The 25,991-nt window shown below is 33.5% G+C and overlaps 1 protein-coding gene across 5 annotated transcripts in view; it reads right to left on the reverse strand.

Annotated features, from left to right (window-relative positions):
• The window catches only part of LOC140437332 (uncharacterized), a 358,898-nt gene that overhangs the window by 192,250 nt on the left and 140,657 nt on the right, over positions 1–25,991 (reverse strand). For all 5 annotated transcript variants that reach the window (XM_072526800.1, XM_072526804.1, XM_072526801.1 and 2 more), the window contains one exon: positions 6,133–6,453. In XM_072526800.1, the coding sequence (XP_072382901.1) occupies positions 6,133–6,453 (321 nt within the window). The remainder of the gene's footprint in view (positions 1–6,132; positions 6,454–25,991) is intronic.

Genomic DNA, 25,991 nt, shown 5'->3' on the forward strand with positions numbered 1-25,991 from the left:
GAATATTGGGCGGGGTGGAGGTTCCTGATCTACTCGGATCAATCCTCCTCCCCAAATGAATTGTTAACAGATACATGTCATTTTCTAAGGGGTGTATATGTCTCCTAGCCTGGGTTCTATTCTTTTGCTTGCTTGCTTCTATATTGCAATATACATTTAATGTCTTTGACAGAGAAATTGTTGTATCGATTATTAGGATATTGAGATTTTCCTACTTTGAAGTAAGATATTTAGAGAAGATTGTGTCACTTTAATTTGTATCTAACGCTGAAATTATGTCATCACACTGTGTATCCATATCTAAATTCAAAAGATAGGATATATTTGGTTGGTTGAGGATTACTTCTTTAACATTTGTCTAATTATTATCAGTTGCTCCTACACAGTTGTGTTTTCAGTTTTGTTAGATTTAAAATTTACTATATTAGAAGTAATTCAACTAAATCCATTCCCTTATATAGTGCCTCAGGCAGTCAAATTAGATTTGACTCTGAATGATCTTGTTTATAAATTTCATTACATTACTGACAAATAACTTTTCCCCATAACTTACAAAGGTAACCAAAATGGATTAAAAGTGTCTTAGATTATCTATTTTCTTTAAATTTTTGTTTTAAATAAATCTAATAATCAGATATACAAGTTTGAGTGACTAACCATCCTAAAGCAGGAAGCTTCGAATCGAAGTAAGCTTAGTTTTTCGCATTTCTTAATTTGGGCTATTGACTATTTTATTATGCGACCGAATTGTAATTTTGCTTCCAGTAAATTTGCACACAAGAATACGGTGAAGCCAATGATTTTAATATTTTACCAAATTCTTGTACTTAGTTCTAATTTGAATAAATAATCTAAAAAGTTAATCGGTACGTGAAGGCACGTAAGAAACATCCCAGTAGTACAGGCACAACCGACATCCGCATAGGGACCGTAGCAGTAGTAGTAATTTCCAAAGGCATCCCAAAGCCCCTCTTAACTGCTTGTGTACGTGTGGTCCCACTGCCCCACTAAGCTTCCTAATTGCTGCTCGGTTGGCATTTCCACTTTTATGTTTTATGTCGCTCGGAAAACTACGAAGGAGGCATTATTCAGCCGGAGGTATTTTCTCATTTTCTTTGAGGTGTTAAACCTCTGCTCTGCGGCTCGCAAGAAAGGTATGAGGGTTTATTAAAGTTTCTTTGGGTAATTTTTGTTTGTCGAAGTTTATAAAGGATTTAGTTTATCATCATTCAGTAACAGCCTTTTCAGTTGATGGATAATGACACTTTTGTAACTTTTTGTGGAGCGTGAAGTATCCTAAACAAAAGGTTTAGGATCAGAGTTTATTATTTCTTTTATGCTGTACAAAATGGTTGTTTACCTTTTTCTAAGGGAAAGAGATTTGATTGTTCATTAACTGTTTGAGACAATTTTAATGAAGGGTGCTTATAACTGCTTATAAAAAAAGTTAACATAGACTTTTATCCAATGGCGTGCATTTCATGAAAGACAGAAAAATATTTATTAATTTCAAGTGGTTTATTTATTTAAAAAAATTTCTAATTTGGAGTATTTTGATGAATTTGTAAATGGAAAATCATACTGAACTCTAAGATCTATTCGTTTTCTTTTTATCGCTACTTTTCCGATTAGTTTCCATCGATTATAGGTCTTCTAGTGTTGTTTATTTTGTAAAGGTCAGGAAGTTGTGTATGTTTTAGTAAGAACTCATTATGCTTTGAAGCATACGGTATTTTGCTATTATTCTCGGTGTCACAGCTTGGAAATAGAAATATTCAGGTTGGTGATTAAGTAGAGTAATATAGTAGGTTCCATCACAGAATTGTATATTTTTGCCTTCAATAATTCTTGCGTTTGACTTTCTTCTATCAGTGCAAACTAGTGATTTTTTTTGGCTAAAGACAGTAATAAACATGTAAAATAGTTGTGTATGTGAGAGAACCTGTGGTCAAGCCATAAACTTGGGGTATCTACATTGTAAAAAAATGACGTGAACTCTACCCTCCATATTATGGCATGCTGGACGAGTATGGCATGGGTAAAATCAAAGGCAGAAGAAGCGTAGGAAGGCGTAAAATCTCGTGGCTGCGCAATCTCCGTTAATGGTTTGAATGCAGTTTAATTGAACTGTTCAGGCGCGTAACCAACAAAATTATAATTGCCAAAATGATTTCCAATCTCCGACAGGAGCGGAACTTGAAGAAGAAGGACGAGCCATACAGTCTGTAGTTAACACCCCGAGGTATGAGCTGGAACACAAAGTGTATTAATAGTCATGCGCTTCTGAAACGCACCTGGCGGATCATAAGGGCCTTCACATTTTACTATTTTTCAATTTGTCTAGAGTAAAATGTCTTTAATCGTTCCTATCAGCCTCACTTGTTTCTTCGGAGTCCGAATGGCTATTACGTTTCCGAGGGCAGACGGGTCACCATATTTCTTTCCCCCACACACTCATTTACTGATTGATTGTCGGTACAAGCAATCCCCCACTAACCGAGCAACAGCTTCGGGTGGATGAGTTAGTATGTGGTAGGACACTTTTTGTCCTGGGGTTGAGAAATTGGCTCCAAAAACGGATAAACCTATAAGTGGTCAACGGCATAGGGATGTAGAAGGCAACAGCAAACCACTACATTAAAGATCGTCAGATTTCCCTAGAACAATAACTATATAAAATACGGTTAATCACATGGCCCCTAGTGCGCGGAGGACTTTAATGGTCGAGGGGTTTATGATATTGGTAAACAGTTTGGTTTAACAATAAACATAAAGAAAACGAAAACCATCAGTAAGAGGGGTAAAGTCGTAACAAGGATCCAGATAAAAAATGAAGATATTGAACAAGTGGACAAAATGAAGTACTTAGGAGTCTGGATTAATGAAGATCTAAATCCGAAATTAGAAATTCGATGAAGAATATAGCAATCAAGAGCAGCCTTTTTGAAGATGAGGAAATTTCTAAGTAAACAAAGACTCAATCTGTAAATCAGATTGTCATCGAGTGCAATAGTCTGTGGACTAGTGCGCACTCTGATGCAGCATCGCCCACTCTCGAATCTTTCCTATTGGCCAATCGACCTGGAAATCCCTAAATATCGCTCGAAACGCATATATAAAAATAGGCGATTTTCAGGTCAGCCAGGTCAGTCCCTCACGGGCTCTCCTAGAGTCTCTGCACTCTAGGGGCTCTGCTTCAACTATTTATCATAGTCTGAGGCTGAGAGTTTATTTTTCAACAAATTAGTGTTTTTATTTTGACTCTGAAAAATATTTGTCATGTAAGAAATATCTTGTCTTTTTCAAGAAAAGACACCAAAGTCAATATTTTACAAGTGCATACCCAAAAATGGACTTGGGCAGAGGATTCTTCGACTACGATAGTCCAAGCCCTCTGCAGAGCGTACGAGGACCAGAAGGTGTAAGACGCCTTCATTTTCCGACGGGACGAGAAGATATCGGATGATAAAATATTATATCCACTATATTCTTCTTTATAGTACAGAAGCATATACTGTTAATGTTGACTTAATTAGAATGCTGGAAGCTTTTAAGATGTGGTTTTTTAGAAGAATTTTGAAAATACCATGAACCGATCATATTACGAACTAAATGGTGTTGCACAGAATTGGAAGAGACAGAGAACTTTTGACCATCATTAAAAGGAGAAAAACAGCACATTTGGGGCACATACTTCATAAGTAGGAGTTCTTGCAGCTGATTATAAAGGGTTAAATCGAAGGAAAAGGGGGTCCTGGTAGACGACAAATATCCTGGCTCAAAAACATTCGCGACTGAAACATGTTGAAACACACAGATGCTTTTAAGATCAGCAGAAGATAAGAGACGAATTTGTAATAGTTATAGCCAACCTTCACTAGTGGAGTCGACACTAGAAGAAGAAGATGTGAGTGAATGATAGAATTTCGAGTTTTCAACTATGAATGGCTGAAGAATGGCTCTAAGACGAAGAAATAGCTGTTCTTGTTTCTATTTGTTGTACTAGATTAATAGAAAATAAAGAGCGGAAGTTTTATCACTGAATTACCAAAACTGAATTCTACGAAATTCCACCTAATTAGAGGTACTAGATACGTCACGTCACGTAATTACAATTTGAACACAAAAACCATTATTGGAATTTTTTCCAATAACGTCACTACGTCACTACGCCTTACAAGTTGGTGAGGTGATAGTTTAAAACCATTGTTAGTCTTAGTATACAAGGATTTTAAAGCATAAAAAAGTGTTAGAAGTAAAAAGCTAAACTTAGAAAACATATTTTCAAAAACTGCTTACCGAGAACTCTCACAAAGTTACAATGATAATGTAGAACACACAGAACATAAACTATTGAAGAAGCAGAAAATGAGGAGAATTAGATAAAGCCGCCAACGACAGATGATGTTAAAAAGGCAATTAAACTGCGGAAAAATAACAAGGCCCCTGGATGCGATGGAATAGCCGCAGAATTGTTCAGGTCGGGAGGAAGGAAACTAACGAAAAGGATATATGAGGTCATTCACAGAATATAAACAAGAGAAAATGCCAAAAGATTGAAATAAGAGTATCATCTGTCCAATCTATACAAGGGGCTACAACTCTTCTGTCAAAACTATCGGGGAATCTCTTTGCTGTGTTGGGGATATAAAATATTTGCCAGTATACTTAACCATAGACTACAACTCCTCGCAGAGAAGATCATCGGAGAATATTAGGCAGGATTTAGACAAGGAAGATCAACCATCGACCGGTTAAGCAAGTTTGAAACAAAGCCTGGCATGACATAGATATCTATAATATTTTCGTCGACTTTAAATAAGCATATGACTCTATAAACAGGGCAAATTTATACAAAATATTAAGTGAATTTAAAATACCGTAAAAACTAGTTCTCATCTCATCTGAATGATGATAACGGACACAGTGGCTTAGATACAACATGGTGATGGGCTGGCTCCAATACTGGTTAATTTAGCACTGGAATACATACTTAGAAAAACGTCAGAAGATAGAAACAACACTGTCAGCATATGAAGATAACATAAATACCATGAGCAGAACCAAAGAAAGAGAATACGAATACGGTTCTTAAATCATACACTAAACTAGTGGATCTATCAATAAGCACAAAAAAAATCAAAATCCTAGTACAAAGCCGATCGGAGAGAGTAACACGACCCTATCTGACAGTTTACAACTTAGAAAAAGTAGATAGCTTTATCTATTTAAGAATCAACATCACAAAGGACAACATTAACGATGAAGGGCTCAGCAGAAGAATCATCCTAGCCAATTGGTATACTTTGGTATACGGTATACTTTGCTATGACCCTGATATTTAAATCATGAGACATAAATCAAAGGACTAAAATACGAATCTACAAGACCATAATCTGATAGTGAGCTATGGAGATGAAACTTGTGATATTGACTCAAAAATCTCTAAACCGCATGGACATATTTGAAAGAAAGGTACTGAAACGAATACTAGGCCCGATAAATGAGAACAACAGGTAGCGAATCAGAGTTATGAAATATATTATATAAAGAATCACCCTTATCTCAGTATGTCTGCAGACAGCGTCTTCAATGGGCAGTCAATTTAAAAAGGATGGAAGAAAACTGGCTTCCAAAAAAACTATTAAATGCAAGAATTGGAAGATCGAGACAGCAATGGGAATGATGACGCAAGAAATCTCGTTGGCAGTCGATCGTGAAGGAGAATGACTGCAGACCGTAATGAATGAAGAGGTTTGCTGAGAGGCCACGGTTTGAATTGGGCTGTAGAGTTATAGGATGAGCGGTATTTGTACATTCAGTACTATGATGCCGACTAACATACGGACATAAAACGACAATTTCTTGTTCCTCATATTTCTGTTCAATATTAGCGTGTTCAATAAGAGCTCGTTTAATAGTGTGAATTTTCGCTGGAATAGATTTCTTAGACTTCTGATGTTTATTACCAACACCTCAGTTCCTTTTTCTATACAGATTAAGTATATAATGCAATTATAACGAATAAATTGGGAAAGTTTTTAATTATTAACAATTGGGTCAAATTTGCACCTTGATCGGTTATGTAATAGGTTCAGACAAATCAAACTATGATAAAATGTATTGACTTACCTCTTCTGCTACTTCCTTAACATCTCCGTTCTTCTCAGAGTCCTTGCTTGGTTTAGATTTATCCTTTTTAGAGAACGATATACTTCTAAACGACCATTTCTTTTTCTTCTTGTTTTCTTTCTGTTTCTTAGCTTCCGCCGTCTCTTCTATTTTGTTTTCTGTATTTTCGGTTGTTTTTTCTGATTCGTTAACGTTTTCTGATTCGGATTCTGGTGTTTTCGCATCTTCTGATTCTGATACGCCATTTTCTTTTACTTCGACTACGTTTTCTTCCTTGTTCTCTTTTTCAGCTGTGAGGTCTTTTTCGTTTTCATCTTTTTCCTGAAAAACAACAAAGTTTTATTAGAAATATTGTTTAAAGTTGATAGGCGAGAAAAACACTCCCGAAACATGTCCATTTTCCGTTCAAACATCAATCTTAATATCAATATATTTTAACAACCTAAATAAGTTTTCATCATCTACGGCTTTTTTAGCAATCTCTTTTTCGCAAATCACTGTAAACACCTTTAGAAGAAATAAAATAAAAATGTGTAACTCCATATAAGTAAGTATATCGAAATCATTCTAATATTTTACATACATACTTAATTTTTCTGCAAATGACTAAAAGGAAAACCGTGTTATAATTAAACCCAGTCATCAACACCACGCATTTCTTCTTAGAATTTATTTCTTAAAAGTCTGATTCATCGTTGTTAAATATAACGGCTCTATATACCGCGTTAGTAATTTTGTAATTCTTTTGTTTTTGCGTCACTGGAAGAGAAAAAAACGATAACATCAAAACCATAATTATGGGTTATATTTTTTTTAGAATAGTCGTAAGTTTGGGACCTAATTATTCCACTAAAACTGAATCTTAGTGATGTAATATTTTCTTTTATTATTTATTCTTTTTTATATTGTATTGTATGTATCCTATAACCCTCTGTCTTCCAGCCGTCGTGCTATGTTCCGTTTCCATTCTTTTCTTCCATCCGTTTCTGTGCATATATATATATATATATATATATATATATATATATATATATATATATATATATATATATATATATATATATATATATATATACGGTTATATACCGTATATATACCGTATACATACCAAAAAAGATTTGCGTCGATAGATCATTTTGCACTCGTATTCTTATCTTAATGGTCAATTGAACTGTTTCGACATTTCGCCATAAAACGATTTTGTTAAACATGCATTAATCTCATCCACGTAAAGAGAGGTATAACCGGAAATGCCTCCTTTACTATTCAACAAACACTTTTTTCTCTTCTCCGATCCGTCCAAGAGAGCATTCCGAACGAACAACAATAGGTTATGAAATTTCTTGTAAAAAATTGTACACGAGTTTACATAGGTCAAGCGAAGATTTCAAAATAGAATCTATGAACATTTCTTTTCAATTCGTAATCCGACTCAATAAAGTCGGATTAAAAGTTCATAACTATTGCTCCCGTCCCTTTTTTATAAACCAATAATTATCGGAAATACCATTAATACCAAAAAATTTACCAGATTATCTCAACAAAAATGATAAGGCACTTTAACATAGAGATCTCTCCTCAATAATAATAAAACATGGACCGTTTCTTGTCTTCTGCAGGAAACATTTCGTGTTCACTGCACATATTGGTCAGCAGACATTCATATTTCTTTCACTATTGAAATCAAGCCATACTATGTTCTATGCCACTCAATGGACAGCCGGAGTATGACGTCACGGCGGTCATATTGTTATTATTACTTCCCAAACAAAAATTGAAATGCCCAATCTCAAGACTTTTTAATTTCTATAAAGTTAATATTTTGCTTCCTCTGCTGCTTTATCTTTTAAGTATAGTGTTTTTTACGATAATACCATCATAATTCAGTGTTCTATTTCTATGAAATATAGTTTAAAAGTTTAAATTAAAGAAATTTTAACCTTACTTTATTGATACATGCATTTTATTGCTATCTTTATAAAACAACATGCTGTATGTTGTTTGCTTTATGATGTCAATAAAATCTACGTCATCACTCCGGTAGTCCATAGGACAAACTTACGTGGCAATAGTTTACTAGCATTTTTTCAGAACTAAGTTACAGGATAAAACTGCACAAAAATGAAGATATAAAGTAGAGTGTACTGTCGAAAATGGCTAAAATATTCGACATCTTTAGAGAAATTTCTCTTCTGGAATCCGTATTACATTAAAAATACGTGAAAACTGGGTTTTAAAAAACAGAAAATAAATGCAGCAACTTCTGCTCAGCGAACACGTTCGAAACAATGATTGGTGGAATGAATGGGCCAGTCGGAAATAGTTTACACCTGTGTTGTAATAGTAAAAATATGGAAATTACAAGAACTATTTGTGATTACATCTAAATACACGTGGATTTTAAACGTTTTATATCACATAAAATTATTAGGTGTTACACTTTTATTTGGCGTGAAATTAAGTTCTATCACGAGGTTTTCAAAGCAACATTATAAACCAAGAGAATTAAAATTCCATTAAGTTGTGTTAAGTTTTGGTTTGGAATAACGCTCACAGCTTTGCTCCATGATAAAGGAAATTAATAGGACAAATCTAGTGCAATAAAAAAATAGAAAAGAAGACATTAGAAAATAAGACTAATTGTATGTGAAGAACTGATAGAAAAAGTACGATAAAAAATATCTTTTTTTTCTATGAGCTAGTGACATCTATATTCCCTATGATGCGTCAGTGTAGAGTTTTCTCAACTCTATTACCATTTTTCCACTTCTTCCAGTCCCTGGTCAATTTTGTTGTCAATTTGTTAGGTCCATGTCTTCTTGAGTCTTCTTTTCCTTACACTTCTTGTTCTATTTGTTTCGTATATATGTTTAACAAGTCTACTGTCATTCATTCTTCTCAAATGTGACCGCACCATTAAAAACTGAATATAGTGAATTGACATAGAAATCTGAACACTTATTATAAATTAGTTTATTTTAATAAAATTTGGTATACAAGCTTATCTTGACACGAACAATAAATGTTTAGAATTTCATCTAGTTATCAGTTTGTGTTTTTTATTATTTGCTTTTTTTCTAAACTTGCTAACCACTAAAAGTTTGAACTGTTAAGTTTAGTGCCGATCAAAATTTAGCGGTGTGCGTCTCTTGATTTTTTCTGAAAATCTTTTACATTGCCTAGTGTATGAACACGTGCAAATTTCCATGAACTGAGCGAGTTTGATAGGGGCGAATACTTGGCCTCAGAGCAGCCGGACTTTCTTATCGGGAAATTGCGAATAGATCACAGAAGTTTAGATACTGTGTTAAGATGTTATCCGGCATAGTGTCAAGAAGGCCGATCACGAAGATCCAGAGGCACAGGCCGTCACCGAAGAACAACAGAGCATCAAGGGCGTCGTCTGAGGTTGATGGTTCTAAGAGACTGCTTCTCCACTACCAGGTCTATTGCGAATCAATAGTTTGCAGAACATGAAAGACCAACTGGAATGCGAACAATTTATCGTCGAATTCGAATTTTGGCCTTTTTTATTTCGGTCACAATGAGTACTAACATCGACTTCATCTTGAATGGTGCAGCGAACGAATGGCTTGGGATCAGGAATGGAATGGGTTTATCTTTAGTGATGAATCTCGATTTAGAGATGCTTGATAACCGAGCCAGGATCAGAAGATGACGTGGGGAAAGTCGAAATTCACAGTTTTTAGCGTGCACCACACTATTGGGTGTATGGTGTGGGATTCAGATAATGGAAAAGTATAGAAATAAAAACACTTTCATATGATGTTCAATCATCTTAAGAATCTCGAGATGTTTTGTAGTGTGCACTGATATGTGTGATGGTGTGGCAAGAATTTGAGATTTAAAAATGAGAATGTTTGAGCAATGTTTCGAATACATTATGCAAAATAATTTAGTTGAAAATATAAAAATTATCGTTGAATATAAATCGTTTGTATAAATTGAAAAGTTAGTGTAATTAAAAACTAATGTTTTCAAAAATTTACTTGGCATAAATCTATATTAAATCGCAACAAATATGAGCCAGAAGGCTTGTGATCACAGGACCTATCATTCGTTAAATATATAAAAATGATCGTTGAATATCAGTATTTAATCTTGATCACTCATTAGTTGAATACATAAAAAGTATTGTAGAATATCAGTACTCTCGATCAAATTTATACTATAAATTATGGGAATAAAATGTTTAATTTGTTTTTGTAACCCGAATTCTTCATGATACGACCGCAAAAGTTTTTACCACCTTCTAACCAAAAAACATATGGTCGACGGTGTGGGATGTGACGGCTTCATACTCTGCTCTTAGTGTCAACCACCATATCGTAGAGAATGCGAACCACATTTTCATTTTAACATAATTGGTATATAAACGTTGAAAAGATAAACATCCTCGCCGTATAAGTGTCTGCATGGAATTCATCTGGGAAATTAACAATAATTAAAAGAGTCGTTACAATAATAGCTGTTTAAAATCCGAACGTTACTAAAACCCTTTGTTCGGAATTTAAATGACCTGCGGTTTTGTTAAAATGTTTGGCGTTGTTGGAATATTGTATTTTGATATTAGCTCAGAGGTTTACAGTGGGGCGATAAAATTTTCTGTACCTATTCTAAAATTATTTTGGCTTTCCAATTCTGCAATATCTATTGACTACTTGGATCTTTATAATTAGACAAAAGTGGATATATAAAGTAAATAGAGGTATTAATCGCAGCATATATTAACAAATATTATTTCTATATAGATGTAAAAGTAAAAAAGTCGCAAAACGGTGTGAATTTCAAAAGGAAATTATTAAATATTGATGGTTTACTATAAAATTGTTGAAAATTTTCTCAATTTTTCTAAGTTATGAAGTGGTGATGAATAAATGAAACTTTTTATAAAGGGTCATACAAAAACATGACATAAGTATAAAACTTATCTAAATAGCTAGTTGGAAATGGGACTTAAGTGTTACTGCTTATTATTATGTTATTAAAAAACTGAAGATATTGAATCCCTTGTTTGGTTGTGTGTTATATACACACAACCAAACAAGAGAAATATCTTTCTTGTGATTTCTCATCATGAAGTTAATTTATTAATTAATTAAGTATCTCATTGTGATATTAAACAGCGCAGTAAGTGTTATTTAAAAAAAATGGTACCCAGTACTATTTATGGTATTGAATATTCTCAGCTGTACTCTGCAGCAAAGTTTTTAAGCAGCTGTACACTGTAGCTCTGAAAATCCTCTGATCATTTGTCTGTGTATTACTAATTAACACACTATATAAATCAAATAATTAAAATTAAGTTAATGGCTTTTACTAATAAGAGGAAGCTTACTAGACTCAGTGAGCTGAAAATATTTGGGGAGGAACTAGAACGAACCAATGAGGTCAAGAATTTATGGGTAACACTGGATTCCACACTCAATTGCAACTGCAGACGTGTCGTGGGTAAAACCTGGTGGCTAAAACCATGTTGGTTATACACATGAGTGATACGTTCGACAGTTACATATGCTTCAGTGCTTTGGTGAAAAATGACGGCTTACGAGTCTCTCCTCGTTTAAATTATATATTTCTTTGGTAGCCTTTATGACCATCCTAAGACTTAGCAAACAATATTTAGAATGCCGAATTATAAAGAGCCATACAAATACCACTGGGATTATACTTGAGGAATTTATCTTTCAGATGAACTCAGATATAATGACACCAGAACTAATCTTCACTGAGAAGATTAACACAATTATACCATCTAGAAAACAAAAAGTCACAAATATTAATTGGGATTTCATATGGTTCACTGATGGATCTAAAACTGCCCATGGTACTGAATCAGGAGTCTTTGGGCAAACATGTAATTATAACAAATCTTACAGTCTAGATATAGAAAAAGGCACATCTTGATATACCACAAGTCAACATAAAAGGAAAACAAAAATTTTTTAACTGTACGTTAAAGTCTGGACGAAGTTTTAAGTAATGGACTTGTGTCCTTTTCGAAATGACGTATTCAGTTGTGTTCCAGGATGAAGTATTTGCTTTGGTGGCCTGCATTGATGAAATTCTGAATTGAGACTCCGAAGCAAAAAAAATCAACATTTATACAGATGGCCAAGCGGCTATTTTGGTAGTAAAGAAACTACTGAGCAAATCAAAACTAGCAAAAGACAACGAAGTGTCTTTAATATGAGTGAAGGGGCATGAAGGGGTGCATTGGAACGAATGAGCAGATTTGTTGGCAAAACAAGACTCGGGAGAAACCTTTATAGGTCCACAACCATTATTCAGGTTCAGAAGTGGCTGATACCGAATAATCAAAAGAAATGGAGAGCCACTCAAGTACAAATCTAGACTAGGAACATAATCTTGATTATTGATAAATAACTCTCGGAAAATTTGATGAACCTAAATAAACGAGAGATTAAAATAGTCACTGACATGATTCTCGTTTAAAAAAACCCCTACTAGTATACAAAATGGTGCAGAATATGCGAAATGGAAGAAGATACTGTCATACACATACTATGCCATTGCTTTGTGCTAAGTTATATGAGGCAGGAATTCTCTGGTCAACTTATCATTGAACCAGAAAAGATCTTTAAACTACCAATGAAGAAACGGTTTATGAAGGGACTTGTGAAGTTTAATAAAAAAAAACAAGGTTTGGTATCTTAGAGCCAAGTGCCAGTAAAGACACATCATTAGTTAAAAACTCATCCACACTGTTTTGTGACTAGTTGTTTACTTTTAAATGACATTGAAAAAATATTCATTACATAACATCACTGAAAGTCACTAATTATTTACTATAAATAAACACAATAATCTATAAAATGAATAAATTAGAAAAAGTCATAATATAAGGGAATGCTTGAATGGGGAGGACACTTAGCATGCTTCTAGAAATGGAAGCCATATTTTACCAGATTTATTTATTTGATTCCAATCTTAAATACCAAAAACCACGATTGGTGGGAAGTTCTGTCCTTCAACTGTCTAACCAGTACATTAAAGAAAAATTTTTGCTGTGGTGGTTTCAAATGAATCGATCATCTTTAGTTTGTGTGATAAGTGAAAGTGTGTATAGAATAAAGTACGGTGCAAGAAATGAAATATAATAATCCATATTAATAATATAACAAGAACAAGCAATATTTTGGACATTTCTACCCGAAATGAAAAATATGTTTATAATCTCAAATTTATTTTATTTGTTCTTGAGCACCATCATTGATTGTTCAGTTTGTGAGAGAGATTAGTTAAAACTTTTAAAGTCACAGTTTCTAACAAAATTTACCCGTGTTTTACGTAGTGTAATAATAATTTTGAATTGCATGCACCCCTCTTATTACGGTGCCCATTCAATTAACTTTTTTCAAATATGGAGGACTGTGGCGTATCACGTTTCAGATATTAATGCTCGAAGTATAAATTCGCGTACCTTTCCTTACGATTAAAAATATGCGTCATACGGCTTCCACGTCTTTTCCGCCACGGTTGAGTCAGTTCGCATTAGAACCATGTCTGTTAAAACTTTTTAATTCAATTAATTACTACTGGCGGTATCGGTCTCGTCATTTTTAATTTGTTTTTTGTTGTTTGTCACTTCATTAAACCACGACAGAGAGATATCTAGCCACTGCGGGAGACGTGGCTTCATTGTTTGTTAAATATTTAGTCGGGCGCACTCGAGGAACAATTGAAGAGGGTTTGGTTGAGGTTAGGTTAGTATCCGTTATCAAGGTCAACGTTGGGTCGCAAGCACAAGTGATTGACACTTTTTTGATAGTTACAGCTTAGATAAGGTGTATCTTATTTGTGTTTAATTTGTACTTTTATCTAGTTTCTAGAGTAAAAATGTTATTTTGTCTGCTGTCAAGTTTTATTTGTAGGGTTAATGATAAGCATAAGTTTAATTTTATTTCTTTGTCTAGAGGTACTTGTTTGTAATTTTTAACACGGGATTTTATTCACAGTATTTTTTGCCATAGCAATAATCCCGTAGAGAAATAAGCAGAATTGCGAATTATAGAGTATTTACAAGCAGCTAAAGTAAACACCATCGGTATTTCGCCCATGGAGACTATATCGCTTTCAAAGATAAGCGCGTTTAACTCTGCATTATTCATTGTAAATGATTAATTTTGCCACTCAATACCAGTCTTCAAACAAGTTCAATATCAAAAGCAAATTCTAAAGTATTTATTAGTTTTATATTTGAGAGCTTTTACTGATAGCTTAATCGCTCAGATTAACGAAAGGATTTGTTTCGAGATTGATATCGGCCATCAATATATCGGCCGAGTTAACTTTACACTACTGTAACTATTAACCATCAATAAAAGCAGATGGTCTTAAAAACGAGACGTATCTTAATAGTTTAAGATTTGCTATATAATATATTGTAAGATAAAGGGAACTGAAAATATGTTATCTAGCAATGTATACGTCTGTGGAGCCGATTGATGAATTCCCACCATATTGGACATGTATTGTTGCAAATGATGTACTTTTAAACTCCAAATTTGACCCACCGCCAACCTGTAAAATTCAATAGGGTTTTTCCTTGGACCAAGTAGAACCTATGTAGCAACCATACGAATTTATTACATAATAATAGACAATGATACAGTTTTAATCGGGTCCCTAATAATGCAGTAAAACAGTAGAACAAAAACGAGTAAGGAAACAAGCCAACCCAATGAATACATTATATAAACATAATTTCCCTTTCGATAATAAAGTAAAATTCTGCTATACATAAACAATCTGATGTAACTATAAAACGAAATACAAAGTGCATTTTGAGGTCGTTTTGAAATGCTGGATCCAACAAAGAAGACTGGAAAAAGTACCTAAAGAAGCATGGAACGAGACATGTTAAACAAGTAACCAGATGGAAAGATTAAAGTTGCTGTGAGACGATAAGTACATATTTCGAAAACGATAGCTGCCTAAATGTTACAGTATTGGAATCCTTTATATGGAAAACAGGTATGGAAACTTAAAAAGAGAGTACAAAAACAAGACAGATGCGATATTAGATGACATACTCAATACTGCATCAGCCTTGTTTGTAAAATATAATGAAATATATTACGACTGGAAAAAGAAAGGTAAAGCGGATGGCAATATTCTGTAGTCTTTTATTTTCATCGATCTTCTTCTTAGAATGCCGTCTTCCTACGGAGGTTGGCAATCATAGTGGCCATTTTTATTTTTGATCTTGCTGCTCTAAACAAAGCAATCGATCTGCTTTGATACCAATCACGCAGGATTCTTCAACCAAGTATTCTGCCTTCGGCCAACAGATCTTCTTCCTTAAATCTTTCCCTGTGGTATGAGTCTCAAAGGTTCATATTTTGGTCCCCTCATCACGTGGCCTAGGCATTCCAGTTTTCTGGTTTGTATAGTGGTGATTAGTTCTGTTTCTTTACCAACCATCTCCAGTACTTCTTTATTTGTAATTCTACCAGTCCATAATATTTTTAATACTCTGAGGTATAACCAGAGTTCGAAAGCCTCGATTCTTTTTAAACTACACTTTTTTAATGTCCAACTTTCAGCTCCATGTAATAATATTGAAAATATATAACATCTAATGGTACATAGTCGGATTTCCAAAGTAAGATTTCTGTACGTTAGGAGTGGCTTCATTTGTATAAATGCTCATCTGGCAATCTCTATTCGCCTGTTTATTTCTGCAGTACGATCATTGGTTTCATTGATCAAGGTTCTTAAGTCCATCTGATCAAATCATTATAAATGAAGTTTAATATGATGGTGTGATAGTAAACTGGCTCTCCCGACCCGCTCGAAGCGGATACTTAAATAGTCGATCTTGGCGCGCTTCTCTCGACCGGTATTTGTCAGTGCTTCTTGCGATTGGCCCTGTACGTGTATAGGTAGGTTGTGTCCTATTCGTCGGCCTTGTTGCCTGATTTATTTTTATATTCTTCTTTAACACCATTTTCCTTATTGGAAGCCTTTGAGCATCATCTCTTTGGAATCATTTATTTTCCTTTTCTTCTGTTTATCACTTCTATTTTTGAACAACTTCAAAATTATTGTCGACAATCTTTAAGTTTTGTCCTAAATTTCTAATGCTGTGGTCTCTTCTGATATCATCAGCTAAGTTTTACATTCGTTGACCACCAGACCCATTTCCACTGATGCATTGAAAAGTGCAGTCAACATAATATCCCTGGAATTATTGGTCGTGCGTGCAACAAGGATATTAGGCACATGCCAATATTTGGGTAGATTTGTTAAATACTGTTTAAGCGCAATACTAAAAAAGACGAAACTTACAATTCTCACTGTCTTTAAAATTATCATCTGTTCCAATATTATCAGTTTAACAGATATTCCAAAGTGTTGCATTGCTTCATATGACTTATTCCATATTATGATACCATCATACGCACCTTTGAAATCTATAAACAGGTGAAAGGTATCGACATTAAATTCCCTGGTATTTTTAAAGGATTTGTCTCAATAAGATCTGGTTCACTGTTAATCGTCGAGGTCTGAATACACTTTAATATTCACCCAGAATATCCCCAGAGGTTGGCTCAGATATATGATAACTATGTTAGTTAAAGTGAGTACTTATAGATTGTACTTATCATATTCAAGCTTGTAACCGTTCTTGTGTAGTGGGCATCTAGAATCGGTATTCCATTATTCAATGATTTGTTATTCACATACTCTTACTATAATTTTGTGGATCTGATTGACTAGGTGTACAGCTCCATTTTTGTAGAGTTCTGCACAGTTTTCTTAGTTCCTGAAACTTTATTTTATAGTTTTTGGATTGTTTCGCTTGTTTTCCGTAAGATTGGTAGATCGACATCGTTCTAATTAAAGTCAAGGTAAGTTATATGGGAGAGTCAGTATTATCGTCGTCAGTGCATAGCATATCTTTGAGCTGCTCCATCTATCTCTGAAGAATATGCTCTTTTCAAGCTACTCTATGTGTCCCTGTTTGTCTTTACATTGTTTAAATGTGCCACTGATCTTTCAGTAAAACCTCGTGCCGTTTTGATTCCTAGGTTTTCCAACTTTTAGTCTAATATTTTCTTTTTTCTCTTGTGAGCATGTTTTCCTCTCTTCTGAGCAAAATTGAATGGTTGCTCGTGTTTTACTTTGTTGGGTAAACCTTTACGAACGATTTTTTTGCATGAACTTCCTCGCACTCATCATATGTTTCTTCGAAACTCTTCACTACCTAGAATTTGATTTACCGCACATTTTATGAATTATTTACATGCCATTCTAGGCTTATCGTTGGCTCACCCTCCATATTTAATGTGGATATCGGCTTGATAATTGATGTGCTGCTGGTATCTTTTCGCCATTTGTTCATCTATGGGAGATGCGTTCTGTATCTCCGATTTTTCACCTCTCATATTTAATATATTTTATTATATTCTTAAATGTACTGCTGTTACAGTCAAAATACTATACATATAGAATATAGAATAAGAAAGAGATCAGGAAAAAAGTGGAGGTTCAGATACTGTTCAAGGAAATTATTGAGAAGACACAATGCATGGGGTATGGACATGTGAGAAGAATGGAACGAAGTCGGATATCACAGACAATTCTGAAATATAAAAGAATTTTGAATGAAAAAGGATGGCAGGGCAGAAAACCAAGAAGAAAGGCAGAAAGCCATGAAAGCTGTAAATATGCTGCATTAGTAGTAATAATAAATATTTTATCTTCGGTTATAAGCGATCATTAATGCAACGATACTGGGATAAAGTCATACAGGAATATGAGATGTAATATATATGTATATAAACAAGAGTCATTATAAACTCATGTAATACAGTTTCCTTTATAAATAATTTTAACGAATAGCTGAAAACTATTATTATAACTAAAAGTATATACCGGTATTGTTAAACTATAAAGTATATACCGGTATTGTTAAAATAATTATCTGCCTTTTACAGGTACATACCTACAGAGACCATCGGATAGTTAAAGTCGAAGAGGAAATCCGGTTAACCATGAGGATGGATAACGGATACTTCTTTTGTTTTCAGACAGGGAATTGCGCTCGACAAATTTATGTCGCCACATCGACCGGGCACATCCCCATTTTAGGCACAAACCAACTGTTTAAAAAACAAGTGAAAAATCGCTTTATGGAATTTTTTATATTGAGTAGGCGATACGATTATTATACGGTTCGTGGTTTTATGATTTTGTTCGGAAAGTGTAAAATGCGAACAATACATGGGAAATTAAGGGACGGATTTTCGGGAATTGATTCCGCGTTAACATTATTTGTACCAGTTGTTATCTCAATACAGGGATCTCGATATAATTATAATTGTACGTTCGGTTCAAAGCCCCTTGTGTTTTCAAATTAAAGTGTCATCGTTATAAACCAATTAAAAATGAACGACAACGATTTATCTTTATGCCTTTGATATGAAGGTAGCAAAAATAATCATTTTAGACTGCGGTTTATTGTAAAGATGGATTAAAAATTATGTAATTGGTATTTGTTACACAAAAAATTTTAATCTCACATGATCTCCTCCAAGACTTTTATATGAGATTAAGCCACAATAATTGGTTGTAATGCAAATCACATTTTTCACTAACTAGTTTTGGACATTTGGACTTCCACTCGGGAAATCGTTCTCAAAAAGATTATTATAAAAAATTCTGCGAATGTATAACCAAGGTTATTTTTTTTTATATTACATAAAGTACCTTGACAACTATGCCCATTGGTACAGGAACAATAATATTAATAAATAATGAAAACAAATAATAATTATATCACTTTAACTAGTCTATTAGGTTAAATCTTTTGGTAGAGTTGAGCGGTTTTTAGAAACTGTAGTTTTCGTGATTTCTGTAGGGTTGTTGAGCATTTCCTTAGGGGTAGGTTTCAAGTCCAGTTTCATACAGGTTGGTGAATTGTTTGCGGTCGATGAGGATGTGTTTTACACTCAGGTAAACATTGCAATGCTGGCAAGTTGGACGAGTTCCTGAGAACATTAAGAAACCCTGGGTAAGTTTGGGTGGTTTATTCGGAGTCTTCTAATAATCGATGCTCCTCTTCTAGTTAGGAAGTCCAGGGAGATATGACCAATAAACAGTTGGAGCTCATGAAGAGTTGTTTTGCTCTTTTGTCAGAAGTTTTGCCAAGTAACCTCAACTGACTTTTATAACACGAGTTTGAGATCGTTAGCTAGTTGAATTGTGGTGACTCCAGTACTATGATTGGTAGCTTCTTCGGCAAAATGATCTGCTGTTTCATTACCAGTAATTACAGTATGAGAAGGCAGCCATATGAGAGAGACTGTTATATCGTAAGCAGAGAGATTTTGGTATATGTCATGAATGTTTTGAACTCATGGGTGGTAAGTGAAAATTGTATTAATTGAATGGATAAATGAAAGGGAATCTGAACAAATTCAATATGTCTGTTTTGATGGGAGATGCATTTAAAAGCCTACGGAATACTATATAGTTCACCTGGGTAAACGCTGCAAGTTAAGGGTAATCGAGATGATCTTACAAGTTCATGTTGAGTGGTAACTGCATAACCAACACCAGTGGTAGTTTTAGAAGCATCGGTATAGAGAATTAAATGACTTTTTTTGTATAATTTCTATAAGATAATTTCTATAATTTATAAGAATGTTAAAAGATTCATGTCTTTAGCCCAGAGGGGAAATAAAGAAAAGAGGAAATGAACTAGTCAGAAGTAGGTCAATATTTTTAAGTAGTGAAGTAATTAATTGAGATATGGGTTTTACAATAAGGTGTTAGATATTGTTATTGAAAGACTGCATTGTGGTAATTAGGGAATGAATGGGATTAAAAGGGTTTGCGGATGTTGATGTAGCATATGAAAGTAGAAGAGATTGTTGTCTTAAGGTGAGAGGAGGTTCAATGAACTCACGGTACATGCTCTCGATAGGACGACAGATCGAGAGGCAGAGAGAGAGAGAGGCAAAGTTATTTGTTATTAGGTTGTCATTTCAAAATTGATATACTTGGCCTCGATCTTGTATTTTTACCCTAGGAATATCAAATTCAGACTATTTTGTATGTTTTTTGTGTTATGTGTTTGTGTAAACTGTATCGCAGGCGTGATTGTGTAACGTAAAATGGGAAATGTAGATTTGTGTTTTGTGTATTGTGTCTTGCATATGTATTGTGTACAATATTGTAGGTGATGTTTTTCGACCTCCTGTTACTCTGCTATTATTGGTATATTCTTGTTGTTGCCTTTTTCATTTAGTATTGGCAATCAAAGCCGCTACATTCTGCTGATGGGTTTGCTACACATTTTTCTTCTTTAAGTAGAATGACCTCTAGAAGTAATGCTTCTTTGACTTTTCTCTTTTTCATGATCTTCCATTCATGCATCTTTCCATTGTGGTCTGTATTCGTTGTCCCAGACATGTTTTGTATATTTAGGATTTCTCTAAGTCTCTGTTTTTGATGTATGTTTTATGCTCGTTTATGCTCTCCCACATAGAAATTGTTGCATTCACAGGGTGTTTTATAGATGTAGTTTTTTTATTTTTCTTGTGTGTTGTTGGTTTTGGTTTTAGACAGGATAGATCTCAGTATGTGGGTTGTTTTGAATGTTGTTGTGATGTTTAACTTGTTTCCTATCCTCTTCAGTTTTTCTGATCAGCCCTATTGTTATCTTTGAGTATCTTCTTGTGAATGTTTCTGGATTTCTTGTGGTCTTTTGTTATTTTTTTTCTTCAATCTTGTGGAATTCCAAAACCTTTGTCAGCAGGATATTTCCTTCTGAAATGCATTTTCATTAGAGCAGGTGCTTCGGGCCCTATCATATAGGGATTTGATAATTCCTTTCTTGATATTTACGTTTTGGTTAGAGTGGAAATTTAAATATATGTTAATATGGGTTGCTCTTTTGTAGACATTGGTCTACGTTGGTTTCTGTAGCTTAATCCCATATATTATTAAAATAGGTATGCCACAAAAAATTAGTTCCAGAACCTTGCCTGTCCCTCCATATTATCGACACGTGCGGTATTTTCAAAGAATGTTAATATCCTCGAAAATGCGGAACTGGAGAGACGTTATGGATTGTTAATCCCCGCAAAAACAGATGTATTTGATCTTTTTCTAACCAATACGAATCATTCTTCTCTAATATTAAATCTTCAAATCTATTCATTTATTATCTAAATATTGTTTGAATGGTCTGGATGGTGGATGGAAGATTTTTATGCAGAACTAAATATTGAGGAGACACGTCTCTTGGAAAGAAAATGGGAATGGGTCGAAAATTGTTGGCTCAGCATTGTAATAAGTGTGGCAAGGTGTATATAGGAATCTAATGAACAGGATACCACAATATCGTAATGATGTATTGTAATGAATGTAATGAAAATTAAATTTTACAAATTTTTATTAGACCTTTCGATTTCCACTCCGAAAACCTTTTTAAAAGAGATTATTTTAAAAATATTAAGATGTTATTAACCAAAACTGTTGGTTATAATAACACCGCACTATTTTTAAAATACCTAATCTTGAAAAAATGAAAAAATTTCCGGAGTGGAAATCGAAACGTCAAATAAAAATTATAAATTAAATTTTTAATTTAAATGTAATTGCTGTAAATATTACACATTATACTTTTCTGATTTCACCTTTCGCCAAAGTCGAGAAAACTGATAACGAATATGATTGTGGGATGCAGCAATTAGAATATCAGAATTATGAAACGCCGTTGATACTGGTTGAAAAAATAAAATACGCTAGTTTACCAGAAACATCTTAAAAATGACGATAAAGTCACGTGTCACAAATCACTTGATAATTTTTGTATGTTGAAGAAATTAAATAAAATAGGTATGTTGAAGAACGACTTATTTCCACACAAATAGTTTTCTTGTAACAGATTCTATAAAAATCGTTGCAGAATTTAGAATTAAACGAAAACAGTTTCCCTACATACCTTTTAGTATAAAAATGAAAATCTTTAAAGTTACTAAAAGGCGTATATTTTGAGATCAACTAAACATTTTGTGGTCTATAAATTTCTAACGTTATACTCATACTCCTTTTATATTAAGAAGACAATGACGCATTGCCGTAGAGAGTGTCAGAAGTACATACTTTTTCGCTTGGTTTAAGAAGAAAGAATGTATTTTTAACTACAAGAAGTTTATATATAAAGCGAGATGACTTCTGTTCCTTCACAAAAACTTTAATCTGGATAACTAGAGAGATGGAAGCAGTTATTCAAAAAAGTAACTGTCAATACGTTACTGTAGCTAGTTTTCTAACGTATTAAAGTATATTATTATCAAAACAAAACTGAAAATGTTTTTTGCTAAGTTTCAAGCTTTTAGTTATTAGATATTTTACAAAATTACTGCTATTACTAATTACTATTTTGCAAAAGTTAGGCTTGAATAAAAATTGTGACGCACAGTCATCATCATCATCAGTTGGCGCTACAGCCTCGTGAGCCTTGGCCTGCTTCAAAACATTCTTCCATCCTTCCCTATCGAGTGTCTGTCTTCTCCAGCCCTTCACTCCAATCTCCCTGTACTTCAATCTTCCTGTACATCGTCCAGATATCTGAGTTTAGGTCGCCCCCTTCTTTTTCTTCCGACCGGCCTGATTAGCATAGTTATTTTAGTGGGATCACTCTCATCCATCCGCATAACGTGGCCCACCCACCTTAGGCGGTTTATTTTGATGGTCTTCACAATATCTGCATCACCAAAAAGTCTATAGAGTTCAAAGTTATATCGCCTTCTCCACAGACGCTGTTTGTTTACTCCGCCATATATGGTCCTCAATACTTTTCTTTCAAAGACTCGTAGTAATGACGCACAGTCATTTTTTATAATTATCTAATATTTTGTACCAGTACAAAATGTCTTACGCCTTCTCGAGGTTCCTCTGTATATTCTTCACTAATCATTATTATCGCATTATTTCCTCGTGACCCGGCTACTTTTATTTTCTCTTCTGCCATGCCAGGTTCTCCATAAACTTTCTAAGTTTTGTCCATCTACATATCTGATATTCACTTCTATTAGTAAGGGTCCAAGTTTCTGCCCATATCGGACCACAGGACTTAACTACTACTTTTTGAGTTTTGATCTTTTACTCAAGAATAGACTTTTAAATACTTAGGCGAAGAAATATATTATTCTTCGCCTTATATCAACAATAACAGCTGTTATTCTTGCCTCTAATATTTTTCCATTACTTTTTTCAGGGAATGGTCGTGACTTCATTCCAGCTAATTTTACAGCATTTTGGTTTCTTCAAGAGTTTGTTTAGCACATCAACTTTTCTCAGCACGTCAAAAAGTCTTTATCTCTTCTCATATATAGCATGATTACATCACCTTTAGTTACATTTCTGTAAAATATTTATTTACAAATGATTTCCATATGCATTTATGAGGAAAAATAATGTAAATAAATAAATACTGAAATACCAAATTAACAATATGCATAAACATCATACCCTCTGTTGTAACTTAGACAAATTCTTGAATGCCAAAGAAAGAAGACGGTTGTCTAGACAGTAGACCTAAAATTCTCGTATTACGAAAAATAAATATTTGGAACAAGGTAGAATGTACATACGTGGAATAAAACTAAACTGAGAATATTACATAATTAAAGGCATTACCGGTATGATTATAGAGGCAGTCTTAATATGTCATAGATAGTGTCATATAATGGTATAATTAGTACAGAGCATCTTCTTCTTATTGCGCCGTCTTCTTTCGAAGATTGGCGATCCAAATGACAATTGTAGCTCAGCCACGAGTTCTGGCGTCTCCCAACTGATCTTTTGTCCTACACTTTACCTTCCAATATGATTTGGAGTAATTCATATCTTTCACCTCTCAACACATGACTCAAGTATTGTATTTTCCTCATATATATATATATATATATATATATATATATATATATATATAAATATATATATATATAAATGTTTTGGATGGGTTGGAGTCAATAAAAGGGGCTATTGGTTAACTATTTATTATCTCGAGCTTTCAATTGTGTTTACAATTATTATCAAGAGCTGCTAAATTTTGCAAAATTATTTGTTTGTATTAGCAAAAGTGATAATAATTTAAACAAAAGATCAGAAATTCAAAATCTAAGCAAAATTTATAATTGTATTATTTCTTTATAATTTATATATGAAACTTGTAAAATATCACATTTTGATTTAATTTTCCATATATCTGTTAAATTTTTTCAGACATCTATCAATGGTGAATAAATCTTCTTCTTTTTTGTTGCTAAACTAAAAAGAATTTTTAAACAACATTTTATTTTTGGCAATATAAGTGTCAAAAATAAAAATTTTAAGTTGGCATTTATGACATTGAGGCTTATTTGTAATTGGTCTCTATTTGAACTTATTTATAAATTCAATTGTTTTTGTGTTAAGAAAATGTTTTCAAAATTATATTAAAATTTCAGAGAAACATTTATTGGATAAGAACATTTTTGTATTAATTATTTTTGAAATGTATTAGCAGCTCTTGATAATAATTGTAAACACAATTGAAAGCTTGAGATAATAAATAGTTAACCAATAGAACCTTTATTGACTCCAACCCATCCAAAACATTTATATATTTTTTACAAACGAGTCACAAGTACTTCTTTTTTCTTACTCTTTTATATATATATATATATATATATATATATATATATATATATATATATATATATATATATATATATATATATATATATATATATAAAAAGGTTCAGAGAAACCTACAAGAAAAGATCATAATGGAAAATACTTTCTGAAAGGGCACAGAAATGACACAATTATAATACCTAAAAGAAAATCAGGAAGTATTAAATAAAGACATAACTAGACTTAGGCAGTTATGGAGTAAAGAACAGTACCAAAAATAAAAATGCATGCCCAACTCGATAAAGCTACAACATCGTGGCCGCTGTTTCCCCGTTGACGACTACGACCTTAAATAAAAATTTAAAATACACAGCTGCCTGCGTATTAAGTGTGGAGTTAACTTCTTCAAGGCCAAACGATCGAAGAACGCCCGATACGAAGAAGAGGATCTTCAGCAGATAGGCCCTCTGGCTGTTAAAATAACCACACATTAGTTATATCTTCTCGGTTACTACAACGGCTGCCTTGTTTTCTTTTTTTTAAACGGCTATTCCATTACTTTTTATATAGATTACTGGTAATTTTAGAAAGTATTTAGATTGAAATTATATAGTTCCATACCACTAGGAGAGGTAAGCCTACATATAACAGTTTAGTAAAAACGAAACATTCTAATAATGGTTTTGAAACAATGATTAGCAAAAATTTTATGTTAAACCTAATAAAAATAAAATTCCAGATACTAATGAGCTAGGTAGGGGCTGACACAAGTGCAGTCGTATTTTAATAATAAAGGGTATCAATGTTAAATTGTGTTTGCTTTCCATATAGGGTGTGTCAAAAGAATAGGGACGGTCAAATATTTCGCGAAAATCTAAAATCTATGGATCTAAAAACTTAATATTTTTCAAAAATCTATCGAATGACACAAAACATGACCCCCTACACGCACCTAATGGAGGTGATTCGGGGGACAATTTTGATATCTTAAATGCGAACTGCAGATTTGGATTTCTTATTCAAAAATAAGTCATTTTTAATGGAGACATTTTTTCGAATCATTTATAGATGGCACTATAATCGGAAAAATATGATTTATCTTGATACCCTAGGAAAATTATGGAAACGGTCTAATATCTCGAGAAATACGTTGTTAAAAGAAAAACCAAAAATAG

This window comes from Diabrotica undecimpunctata, chromosome 3 (assembly GCF_040954645.1).
Source record: "Diabrotica undecimpunctata isolate CICGRU chromosome 3, icDiaUnde3, whole genome shotgun sequence".
NCBI classification, from domain to species: Eukaryota; Metazoa; Arthropoda; class Insecta; order Coleoptera; family Chrysomelidae; genus Diabrotica; species Diabrotica undecimpunctata.